Source organism: Varroa jacobsoni, unplaced genomic scaffold, assembly GCF_002532875.2.
Source record: "Varroa jacobsoni isolate VJ856 unplaced genomic scaffold, vjacob_1.0 scaffold_891, whole genome shotgun sequence".
NCBI classification, from domain to species: Eukaryota; Metazoa; Arthropoda; class Arachnida; order Mesostigmata; family Varroidae; genus Varroa; species Varroa jacobsoni.
This window is the reverse complement of record NW_019213793.1, coordinates 30,569-43,189: the sequence shown is the minus strand read 5'-3', so window position 1 is coordinate 43,189 and position 12,621 is coordinate 30,569. Positions and strand designations below refer to the sequence as shown.

General features: G+C 43.9%; 1 protein-coding gene across 2 annotated transcripts; it reads left to right on the top strand.

Moving 5' to 3' along the window:
* Positions 1-433: 433 nt before the first annotated feature.
* LOC111264732 (uncharacterized) lies at positions 434-12,100 on the top strand. Of its 2 annotated transcripts, none has more exons than XM_022840857.2 (4): positions 434-1,479; positions 2,709-3,128; positions 8,181-8,411; positions 8,689-12,100. In XM_022840857.2, exons 1-4 carry the CDS (start codon positions 1,420-1,422, stop codon positions 9,421-9,423), a joined length of 1,446 nt encoding a protein of 481 aa, XP_022696592.1. In that variant the 5' UTR covers positions 434-1,419; the 3' UTR covers positions 9,424-12,100. The 2 variants fall into 2 exon arrangements, with proteins under 2 accessions (XP_022696592.1, XP_022696590.1); XM_022840855.2 differs by having other exon boundaries at positions 8,686-12,100.
* The last annotated feature ends 521 nt before the right edge of the window (positions 12,101-12,621 follow it).

Sequence of the window (12,621 nt, the reverse complement as noted above, 5' to 3'; positions counted from 1 at the left end):
CACGTACGACCAGCATTGGCTTGAATTTTCGAAGTCATCCGATTAATGGTGAAGCCTCATGCTCGATCGCGATCTGTTGCTGTTGAGATCGCTTGATCCGGGCCGCGTTTACTACCTCCCGTCAGCTCTCGCTACTTTTGCTTTTCGGCTCCACATCAAAACCGGCTTTACGGCCGCAACCTTCAGGATTGCCTGCCTCCGATTGTAAGCGCCGATGCCGCCGGGGGCGGTAATTGCCGCGCTCTTCGATCAGTGTCTCTGTTTCGATCTCTTGCATCGGTAGTAGTAGCAGCATTCTTCATTTCGGCTCTTTCTAACTCCTCTGTACGCTGCTGTTGCCGCCCTTTCCAAGCTTGGGGGCAAGGGACCTCCGATGCCCTCTCCCGTTGGCGCGTTTCTTTGAAGCTCGATACTTCTTCGGCTCGCTAAATAGACGACGCTCAAGAAGGACGAAACGACATCGGACAGGACTCATGCTAAGAGACTATATAGATGATTGCCTCACTCGTGTGCTCGCGTTGCAGCTTGTGACACCTCGAAACTATCGAAATCACACTGGAGAATAGCTTTAGCAAGCTGAACGTTCATTCAGCAGGGTGGTAGTAAATGTATAAGTAAGAACAGTGTCAATGGTCGGGCCTATCCAGTCATCGGCATGGAGTACCAGTAAAGAGTACGCTCCACAGCAAAAGCAAGCACATCTTGGAAGCATATTGGAATTTTGTAAGAGCTCGCTGGATTTCCTGTACGGTTCCTGTACATTCCAGATTCGGGAGAGTGTTTGCTAAATTTATTGCTACAAGATAAGAAAAACTATATGGACATAAAGCGCAGAGGTTCAGTATGATGTGAATCTGTGTGCGTGTTTGTTTGTGTTAGTGTGTCTGTGTGTGCGCGTGCGTGCGTATGTGTGTGCGTGTGTGCCTCTGTGTGCGTGCGTGCGTGCGTGCGTGCGCGCGCCCTAATAGTTAACGGATTGCGAATTGCGTTGCATTAGCGTAACAAACGAGTTTTTTTCTGATAGCTTTCAATGAATGCATTAGTTTTCGTTGGGAACCCAATGACGCTGACCGGCAGAGTACCTCCCTTTGACACATAGAACTATTGTGTCACGCCCGAAACTACATATAGAACCTGGCAGCCTAGACCACACGGATAAAAGGCACTGGACGGAGTGCATAACAATCAGCTATGCTAACAACGATAACGGTTCGGATCGCCAATTATTGCCAAGGTCGATGAACAGATCTGTGCGCTTGTCGAGTTCGTGTCCTGCAAAGCATCATCTTTCCAACATCCTGGGCCTATTGACAAGCAAAAGGAAGCGCGAGTCGTTTAGCTGATTAGCTGTTCTTCTAGAACGGCTATTTCATATCGGAAATCCGTTGTTTGCCATCGAGCGCTTTGATTGTAGGCAAAATGAATGCCTTTTGTCACAAATTGCTAACGAAGCTGCACATCACGAAGCACACCACTCTGGTACGTTGACGTTTTTGAAGAGAGTCCACGTTTTTAGCGATTGAATGCCCTTTGTAGTCCTTATCTAATATTCATTTCATCGCATTCATAATCATTCTGTCTTGCTTCTACTACTGAACTTTTCCCAGTTAACTTTAGGACAGGACAATTTGCCATTTGTTCCTACGTTTTCTTTGATTTTAAATCAATCTGAAGCTCCCACGTATCGCTTATTAAGTTAATAGTTATCACTTTATTCATGGTTGTTAATTACCTTATTTGAAATGACATTTCAATGTTTGCGATACATTATAGGCACGTGAAGGCAATTTATTAGACTAGCCTTCAGGGATGCGTCCCATACAGCCCTTGAAGTGAAGGCAGGTTGTCTTTTTTTAGTTCCTCCTATTCAAAACGTCCTAACATTCGAATGCTTGTTAGAAACAAGCATTTTAGAGCTCGATCTACTGATGAACTAAATTCATATTGAAATAATTATGCGACCAAAGTGAGACAGAGTATAAATCTCTTTGGCTAATATGTATAAACTAAAGCCGGCTCTAGTTACAGCCCGTATCCGTAATGCAATCAAAGTACAGGTGCGATCATTTAGTGAGAGATCGAATTCAATAGCCAAAACTGTCATGCAGGCTTCATAACGAGCCTTTCGTTAGGCCCCAGGCAGCCGACTCACACGTGCTTGATCTATTATGCATCGAAAGACAATCATATTATTCAAGATTTGCATAGGTACACGACAGCCAGTGATAGCCATCTTATCCATTCGCTGCAGGACATCAATGTGCTGTTTTCCTTTTCCAATTACCCTGTAGACACGCATGGTATCATCTTATTTACATAATAACTCTATTGAACAATATACAGAGAAACAGCGGCTCAGAATTCATGTGCCTGCCTGTCTGCCTGCCTGCTTGATCGACTGACCGACCGCCCGCCGCTTCCTTCCGTACTTCTATTGGTTTCATGCCGAGATGCTTTGAAACGATACATTGAATTTAAGTCGTCGCTGCCCGACATGGTCGTCGTCTTCGCCTCCGTCCGCACTGTTTTGTTTTCTCCGTCAGGGCGCGTGGTGGCAGACGAAGAACAAAGCGAAGAGCCGATTAATTTGCAGCGTTATTAAGCTAACGTTAATAGGTTGAGCTAACAGCCACACAAAAGGAGCAACCGCAACAGGCCTCTATGATCTCCGCTAATGTTGCACGCATTTCCCATATGCACATTTTCAGGTAGAGAGCTGCTCGGAGGAGTTTCTTCCGATCGTGACGCCTATAAACAAAAAAGATCTTCAACGGCCTCAGCAACAACTAGATAATCAATGTCGTCAAATGCTCTTCAAAGAGACTTCGCCGCCCCGGGCGGAACCCACATCCTGCGAGCGACAACCGACGCTGCCACAGTATAAGTTCGAGTCGCTGCAGCGATATCAGCAGGCGACGACTGCTCGCAACGGAAACCAGCATTGCGACAATAGCACAGACGGCAAAGGGCACAACACGACAAGTTGTAACGGCGGTGCTACGGTGACGACAGCAGCGGCAACGAGCGCGACGACGATCAACCCCAATCGGCTGTCGGCATCGAAGAATCTACAGGAGTTTGACTTTACGCTATATGATCTTAACGGGCACGGAAGGGTCACCAAGGATGTGAGTTATTTTCTAACTGTTACGCACTCACTTCTCTTTATAGATACGTGTTTGTTAGACATGCAAACGCAAGATAAACCATGGATGAATTTGACTCTTCTCGGACAGAACATAGCGTCCGTGTCCAGATAAACGCGCAGCCGTACGCATGACCATCTAGTTGCCATGGTGGTCTTTTTAAGGATAGACCTGGTTCGGTTTCAGTTTCCTAAACGATAGTACTTATGCGAACCGTTCCCTTGAGCATTAGGTGACCTATTCGTGGATCGTCTATGTTCACGATGTATGTTACGAATTAATATGGAGCTATATTACCACAGCGTTTGCTGTTATCTTTTTTTTTTTTTTTTTTTTTTTGTAACAATATTACTACTATTAATAACAGTGATCATAGATTTTTTCGTATTGTAGTTTTCTTGGGTTATTGTTGTTATCGGCACAGACTATCGGCGTCGTCATTATTCATAGGGCTGGGCGTCTTGTTACGCTAGCCCAGATACAGTGGTAGATGGGTTCAGTGGGAATGTGTTCGCTTGTGCCGCATGCCATAGCGCTATGAAGAAGTGCATGCGTCTAGTTAACTGTCCGATCTGCGCTTTCCTTTTGAAGGACTGCGTTTATCTGGTTTCTCTCTATTGATCACTCAGCCCATCGCCCACCTCTCCTGCAGATGCCGGACAGGCAGACATGCCCGCCCGTATTAGTACGGCATTGACTAAGTGAATTAAGCGTGTGGGTACAGCTCGGCCCTGTCACACGACCATCCTTTTGCTTCGACCACTTTAGAGCTAGGAACCCTTGGCTGTTTTGCATAGGCGGTCTCGGTTCCCGACTCGCGGAGATGACCTCGAGCGGCCGTGGGGCCCCTTCAGACTAACTCCTGACTATAGCTAACAGTTTTGGCCTCCTGTGCCACTGCAGTAATAGCAACTTTTACTATCATTCCCATGCTGCTACCTATTACGAGACAACGGCACTTCGTATTAAATCCTAGAGTTTTAAACGTCGCCCAGTCGTAATAGTAAAAACTCTTTCACGCGGCTATAAGACGGCTGACAACAGTGAGGTTAGAGAAAAAGCTTGTACGCGTAAAGTATCTATACATTGTGTTTGGTTAGCTATAGTGTAACAGCAGACTTTGCCTCTTATCGAGAGATATCCGTGTGTCGAAGCTGCCGGCGCCATCCACCAGTTCGCTGTTGGGGATGATGAGGAGTCGTCGAACGCAACAGTTATGGCTATAGTAACTACGATGATGTCGCCCTTCCTCTCTGCCTACGGGACTATAAGCCCATCGTACAGCGTCGTATGGCGCGTTGGCCTATAAAATAACTGACCGGCCGGCCGATGGACTAATCGTGCTGGCAGGGTAGCGACGAGCCGCACGGAACACTAACGACGTTGACACGTTCGCACTCTAGATGCCTTGACGCGCGGCGTGAGCAGCGTTTACTTGATAATTCCTTCCTCCAGTCGACTGTGGGCTTTGTAGCCCATCCTGTACGGGGGCGGACGGATCAACTCAGCAACGATTTTTTATACGCTCATCAGCGCCATCGCTGCCTATCACCGCCACACGAGATTGGCAACGCCAGTTCGCACTGTTTCCCGCAGCTCGTTCGCCTGCCGCTGGCATCAACTCAGTCGTCGGTCGGCTGGTCGGCCAATCGTTTCACGCGGGTCAGGCCAAGTCGCCGTCACGGCGGCGCTTTGATGGACACCGGCGTGACGCGGTTCGGCGGACGTTCAAAGAGTCTTTTTGAGAGTGCCGCGCGGTTGCTCCGTTTGTCAGTTTTCTCTCTCTCTCTCTCTCTCTCTCTCTCTCTCTCTCTCTCTCTCTCTGTGGACTCGCTAAGCGCCGGTGTAAAGTCGACGTTACGGCTGTCGCCGTTCTCATCGTTGTTGTTTTCTCTGTGGTAAACGCTGCATTACGGCCGGCACGTAGCTTACATTGCAGTCGTTGCTATAGCCGGTAGTGGATTGGAGCTGTCGCCGGCCTCCGGGCCCGCTTCGACGACCGTAGCGTGGCCAATATAATCAGCACTGCTGGTAAAGCGTCGACGGAGGTAGATATTCTGCCTGTTGCCGCGGCGGTTGGCGTCACCAGCGCTATGTTTCTGTTGCCGGCAGCAGCAATGCCAAGGATAGCGCTACTGATGAGTAGTGCCGATGGCGAGTTGGGACGGTGCCGTTAGAGACCTAACGACTGGGTACTCGTACGAACGGTCAGTTTGAGCTGTTCCTCTCTTCACTTGTTCATATAGTAGCGATGGCTTTCATTGCCCACCGTCACCATAGGCGGCGTCAGTGGCACCCTTCGTCGAGCGCTGTTCGCCACTTAACAGCAGAGGAAGAGCATAGAGGGCTAGCTGTAGCGGGAACAGCGCTATTGCTGACGCGACTGGTACCGGGTCCAAGCCGCGCAGAGAGAGAGCGGCGTAGAGGACTGATGGACGACACTTCAAACAACAAAGACCGCTTACGCGGCTACTACCGCCTTAGCTGTTACACGCCAAAAGCTGCTACAGAAATCCTGAGGATTGACAGCACACGAATGCGGCCGACGCCAGCGAGCACGTTCACAAAAAAATTGAGAAAGTAGACGAAGGCGATCGAAAAACGGCCTAGAGACCAGGACCAAAAGCTGCCTGCCGTCGTTAAGCGAACGCTCCCTCCGACGATCAGTTTGACATAAACGCAGAGTGGTAAAGCCAACGGAGGCAATGTTAATGCTGGCTCACGTTCGAATAGACCGTGTTTTGGTTGATCATGTTGCAGGGGCGGCCGTTCAGAGATGCATTGGGGAGATTGCTTTTGTACGGTAAAAGCTGGAGGCTCGCGTATCGCTGAGCAAATCGCACCACCAATGATTCAGGGGGTGCCCCTCGGCCCGCCGCCGGGCATCTCACAAATGATGGGGGAAATGTTCGCGTTGGGGGCAGAAGCTGCCATGGTTGAGTTGGGTAATGCAGCTGACAAAACAGATGAAACGAAAAGAAAATCTGCCATCTGGGTTACCGGCGAGGACTAGCGCTCAATATCTTCACGTATTTGTACATATTTGCAGGGTCGAAAAATTCAATTGCTCTATAATGAAGTTGTTATACGAGAGTACTAGTTCTTACAAAGACGTGCCGTAAGACTCGAGCGTTTGCGGCTGCAAGGTACAGATGACAGGCTGAGAAAAAGTCTATGATTTCCGGCTTTGCTTTTTTGCTATTCTTTCGGTTTAATTTAGCGGAAAAGTATACGATGGGGTATTGAAAAAAAAAACACCTACAAGCATCATAGTTCGCTGATAAATATTAGCCGCGTAAAGCAGCTTATGCAGCCTCATCTCTGATAATAACTTACATGTGTGTAAATGCATGTGCAATGAAAGAAGTAGTATTTTAACTGTCGTTGCTTATCAACAGTTTTTTTTTTACGAAGGAAGAAATGCTGAGTTCCAGCTAGATGGCATATTGCAGTCTGAATAGAATCTTCTTGGCAAAAATGAAATATTCGAATGAAGTTTCAGATCCTGCTGTCTGTTCAGACATTTTATTTGATATTCTTTACTTCTTTTCGTTAATGTTTAATATTATTTCTACAGTCGACAGAAGTTTACCTATAAGATATCGTATCCTTATCCAAAAACAGAGTACCTATATATGTACACTATTAACCTAAAAAAAGGTCAGCAGCCCGTTGGGTTCGGCCACAGTTACGCTTCATTAAAAAGACACAACGTGCTATATGCCTCGAAGAAGTAACATTGAAGCGGCAAATATCTATGCCTCATTTATGAGTTTGCCCCCTCAACAACGAATTATTCGGTTCCGAAAAACTGGGCTCGAGCAGTATTTCGGAATCATTAGAACAGCAGACTTGTCAAGCAATAAGATAAATGTTTCTTCTGGCATTGTATACGGGTGAGCTAATAATTCATCCGTGTACAATGCCGACTGCTGTGATTGATTAAGGAAATACTTAATCTATATTCGTAAGCTCACGTTAGACAGGGGACCTCAGTAAAAATTTCGGTTAAACTACATAATGTACGATTGAGTAGATTGTTTAATAACGAGAGATCACTAAATGAACATGCTCCTATATGCTCGCATGCAGAAATACAACTACAGAAAAAACAAAAAAAAAAAAAAAAAAAAAAAACATTTCGGTGTAAGAGCTCTGTTTTTGAAGAGTGCTTACATCTTAAACGAGAGGACTGTTGCTTACCTGAGCATTCAAGCTCTTCGAGCATGTCAAAACGTAGAGCTATCATTAACCTTAATTACGTGAAACTATTTCGCCTAAAAAGTAGATGCCCGTACGGAAACCTATGCCGCATCGATTGTTACGGCTTCTCTTGGCCATCTAGTCTAAAACCAAATCGGCAATAGCTTACAATGCTTACCAGTCTAGCTAGGCGTTATCCGTTTGTCATTTACGGTAAAAGGCCATTGTTTAGGTTTATGATCATCATAGAGAACTAATCACTTTGTTTATGTTCTCCCCATGTTTCCATAAGAGATTACTATTGCTGCGGGAAAGCTGCTAATGAGCTAGCTCCTTGGAAAATGTATACATAGGACTCCATCCGTTTGGGGGCCGTGGCAGATCTATAACAATTTATGTCCTTACAAAACAATTAAGCGGCACTTGTCGATCAATCGAAAAAAGCTCAGACATAAGTTTTCAAGTTGTTAGCACTACTAATATTTGCGCGACCTGTGGAAAAATTTAGTATATACGACAGTGTTATTGGACGACTGCAAAAATAGCAGTGTCTCAACTTGAAACTTGACTATATATATATATATATATATATATATATATATATATATATATTGCACCATTTGCAATGAATAACATTTGGATTATTTAATAGGAGGAATTCTTGTAGGATGCTCTATTAATAGTTGGAATCGTCGCGATTACTGATCTCTGGACATGAGTGCGTTTCATTATTTGCTTGCAGTAACTTTGTTATCATTTATAGGTTTAACGATTGATATCTGCGCGCGTTTCTACTCCAATGGTGCTGATTGATCGGGCTGTAATTTTCAGGACATTGCAGGTTTGGTACGTACCATCTACGAGCGGATCGGTTGCAAAATCGACTTACCACGTGGGGGAGAGCGCCGTATACGAGTGAAGCTTGAAATCGTCGTAGACGACAGGCCAACGCTGAATGCAAACGAACAAGAGGTCGCACACCAGGAAATTTCCAGGACACGTCATCGTTCGCCTATTCGAGTTGCGTTCGATGAGGAACAATTGCTGTATGAAACTATAAAGGTCCGTTGATGTACATGTTTTCAATCATTAAAGTTCTTACATGAAATTCTCACTGGCTGAGCTAAGGGGGCTCCGCTTCTGACCAAGTTGAACAAGAACGAAATGTCTAGCTTTTGAGTAGGTGAAAAGGAAAGTCGCATAAACAATTAAAGGAGACACAGTCACTTACCCTTAGCCGTTACCAACTAAAAAAAACAAACTGAGTTCTTTCAGGAGTGTCTTCTTCGAAGAACGGACAATTTGTTTTCTCATCTTCCTCTGCCTGTGTTTTCAGCAGCAGTACCAGCAGCAGCATCCGATGACAGATTTACGCAGTTCGCAGAAATGCAACCATCAGTCGCCGGGAAACGCTCACGCCCGCACAGCAAAAAAGGTGTTGACCTCGGAGGCGTTACGAGTTCGACATTCCGTTCCGTTATCGACTCCGTGCACATTTGTACGCACCGGTGGCGCTAGTCATCACTTCAAAGCCCAAACACCATTTTATTCAGCTGCTAATATTTCTTCGATGACGGCCACTGCATCCACACCTTTGGTGACCAGCCACTCTGTCTACACAACGGTAGCGACTCAGCCTTTCTGCGTAACGACGGCTGTAAACTGTACTGACACAGCGTCGACAGCAGCTGTCGTTGAGCACTCACAAGTCGGCTGCCATATAGGGGGGAACGTATTGTCGAGTACGTCACCCCATTCCCCACATTCGCACAGTAATGAGCAGCACCACTACGCTAGCTCGAAAAAGCAGCACCACTATAGGCGGCGGCGTCAGCATCACCTTGGCGGAGAACGAACGGAGCTAAACAACGTAGCAAAATCACAAGAGAAGCCGGATCGACCGCCGAGCCATGGTGGACGACTGCGCGAAAAGCCTTTCGTACTCAAAAGTCCCTACGATGAAGAGACGATTCCAGTCTCGAAGAGTCGACATCATGGACATCGTCACCATCACCACCACCACCATCAACAATTGATTCGACATGTTCACCATCATTATCATCACGTTGCGTAGATTATATAATAATAGATGTAAAAAGTTATTGTAGGATTCTTTTTTTGCCCGGTAATCATTGTACAAATAGATCGCTCCCCTGTATATATCATAAAACTGTACAAACCATGAATATTTATTGAAATGTCACCAGTGGGCAACACTCGTACCCATATGAACGCGTGGAGTGGATTAACGCGGACAAAACAAAAAAGGCTCAAGGCCTGACTACGCTAATGGTGACCTTCCTAGTCCGAGATCGTTGTTGATTGCTGGTGCGAAAAAAAAAAAATAAAAGATCTGCATATGATACTGTTAGCTATTTCAGTAATGTTAGTTGCGCAGGTGAAACGGCAAGAACACGAAAAGGAGACGCTAATCTGGTTAGCAGATATTTTCAAAACAGGACGTTTCTAAACAAACCAGCGTCAGGATGAAGCGACTGCCGCCCGTGTGATTATCAACAGTAGCAAAATTACACAGTATCCGTCTTTTTTTTTTTAATTTTTTTTTATTTTTACAAATGAACACCGCATTTGATGTACTCAATTACCCGTTGTTACCCCCAAACGCTGTTCTGCTGTAGCGTGCCCCAGCCTAATACATAGCGACTTCAAATCTCCTTAGCCTAAACCCGAACTCGTTGCGAATCACCTTGTTGCCCTATTTCCATTGTCGTATTGCGGTTTACTCATCGTAGTTTTCCCATTACCCTCCTTCAGCAAATCCACTATACGGTTCGAGTTTTTTTCGTTATCCTACTACATTGGCGTATTTTTTTTTTGGCAATTTATTTACATTAGTCCGGTTATATAGTCACCTTGCTCTAATGGTTAATTTGGCCTAATTTAGATATTCTACTACGATCTGGTTTTGTAGCAGATGTCTCAATGCATCACGCTGATGATGTCGTGATCCTATTGCAATTAAGCCACCACTGTCTGATCGCTGGTCCATTGCCTATTTTGGGCTATCTATCGTCATAAGCTGGGATTGATCGTTATTTTATTTGTAAAAAATACCGTTTGGGATACCTGTAAAAACGCTCAGTTTTGGTACCGTTATGAGTTGCTTAAAATTATTTACTTGGCTCAATACGTAAACATCTGATGGACGTCAGGTCATCACGATGCTGCATAGCAGAGATTGATTGGTCCCTTCCTAAACTGTATCTAAAAAATAGTAGTAGTATAATATAATTATTAGTTTAATAATTAAGTGGCAGGCAAGGCATGATTACATTTGGCTTTTAATTATTTTTTTGTCAAACTACGTAATTTTTTTTGTTTATTATAATGTTGATACTTTATATATTGATACACATTTTATTTTTAGAGAAAAGTTCCGTAATACAGAGATTTTTTTTGTACCAAAGTTACTATATGGCAGCGAAGAGTTTCTCGTCTTGATGGCACTTATATCCATGTAAATAAACTCTACTTGCCTAAGAATAGATAATATATGGGCGATTCGTTATTGTTTCAATCAGATGTATACCTGATGCATCGTAAAATCAAACTCTGTTTTAACTGACCCTCGCCTTTAAAGTTTTTTTTTTTAAATCTAAATTTATGTAATGTTAATTTTATCTATGTATTTACGGCGCGTTCGTACAGTCTCGTCCGTTAACGGGCAGTGAATAATTCTGTATCTCACGGTATTTTCCTCATTATTTAACACGTGTATAGTGAATAGCATTAGCGATGCAATGGTTCTCTCCCTCTCTCTCTCTCTCTCCCTCGCGCTCTCTCTCTCTCTCTGTATATATGTCTATGTATATCGCGAGAGAGAGAGAGAGAGAGAGAGCGAGAGAGAGAGTAAAAAGCTAGTTGCGGGCTCATACTCAAGCCATTATTATGATTATTTATGAATTTATACATAGTCATGACACCAATTCGGTTCTAATTTACGTTGGGTGGCCTGCCATAGGGCATGTACTGTTAGATTACCTCTAAAGCTGGCAGTAGCGGAAAACTCATAAACAAACCCTAAATCCAAACGCGTATTCCACTTTAATCGAATCGGTGCACGCTCAATATTTGACACGGCGACAAAGTCAAACGTACCGTACAATGGTTATGTTGACACTTCATCGTGAAGTGTCGAATCAATAGAAATTGTATGATTTGAACGTTGGATCTCCCCCTGCCCTGCGTCGTAGGGCACAGATAGCGTCGAGGAGTGCCCACTGCCCAATGAAAAGCAAAGAAATTGTCTCTCAGCTTTCGCGAGAATTATTCGTTGTCCGTCTGAGTCTATATCGATCCATTATACGATGTTAAAACGTTTGGCGCACAATTTGAATGTTCAGCTATTACGTTCTTGTCTGACATAGATCAACTCAAGCAAATTTATTGCCGTAACGTATTATAAACCTGTTTATAGATGTAAAATCGTGTGAGGTATTGTATAGTAATTTATTCGAAAATGGTAAAATAGCAAGGGGTTGTTGATTCAAGGAGGAACAACACAGTTTAACTTATGAATTAAGCAAGAGAATAAACAGAAGGTCGTAATTTTTTTACTTTATATTGTCTATCAAACATTTAGAAGTGTGAGCATTGTAAAAAAAAATAGATACACGAAACAGGGTCGACGAAGATGGTACGAAAAAATTGTCGACGAGGAAATCGAATTATAAATTAAGTAGGAAACTTAATTAGTTTTTAAATAAAGGGTTATCTTTATGCTCATTGTATCGGTTTAAATTTCTTTTGCATTATTTCGCCGTAGACACAACCCAAAAGCCTGTTTCGTATGAAATAAAGGCTAACAGTCTCCTTTTTTGACTACGTTGAACACAACGACCTTTGGTACAATGTCGTCGATCAAGTTCACTGTTAAGCTACCAAGTCCCATGGAAATAAATAAATTCTAATTATTTTCTTTTATTCAAATATCCGATAAAATCTGACATCTAAGTAAATAAATCTCTCATTGCTAATTAAATTCGCATTTGGCAGAAACTTGGCGTGGTGTACTATGTTAATTTTTTCAGAAATACCCTTAGAACGTTGATTAGTTTACGACTTTCAATATAACTTATTAGACCCATAAAATGCTAACCATTTCAAAAGGATTCGGGCTAGTTTTATTACGTATAAAATTTTCCAGGTAGTATCCTTTTCTGCCTGAGCAGAGAAGGTTTATAGTTAAACGATTCAGGAGAAACGTATATGCAACTTTTTCCATTTTCGTTTTCGCTTGATACTTACTCCT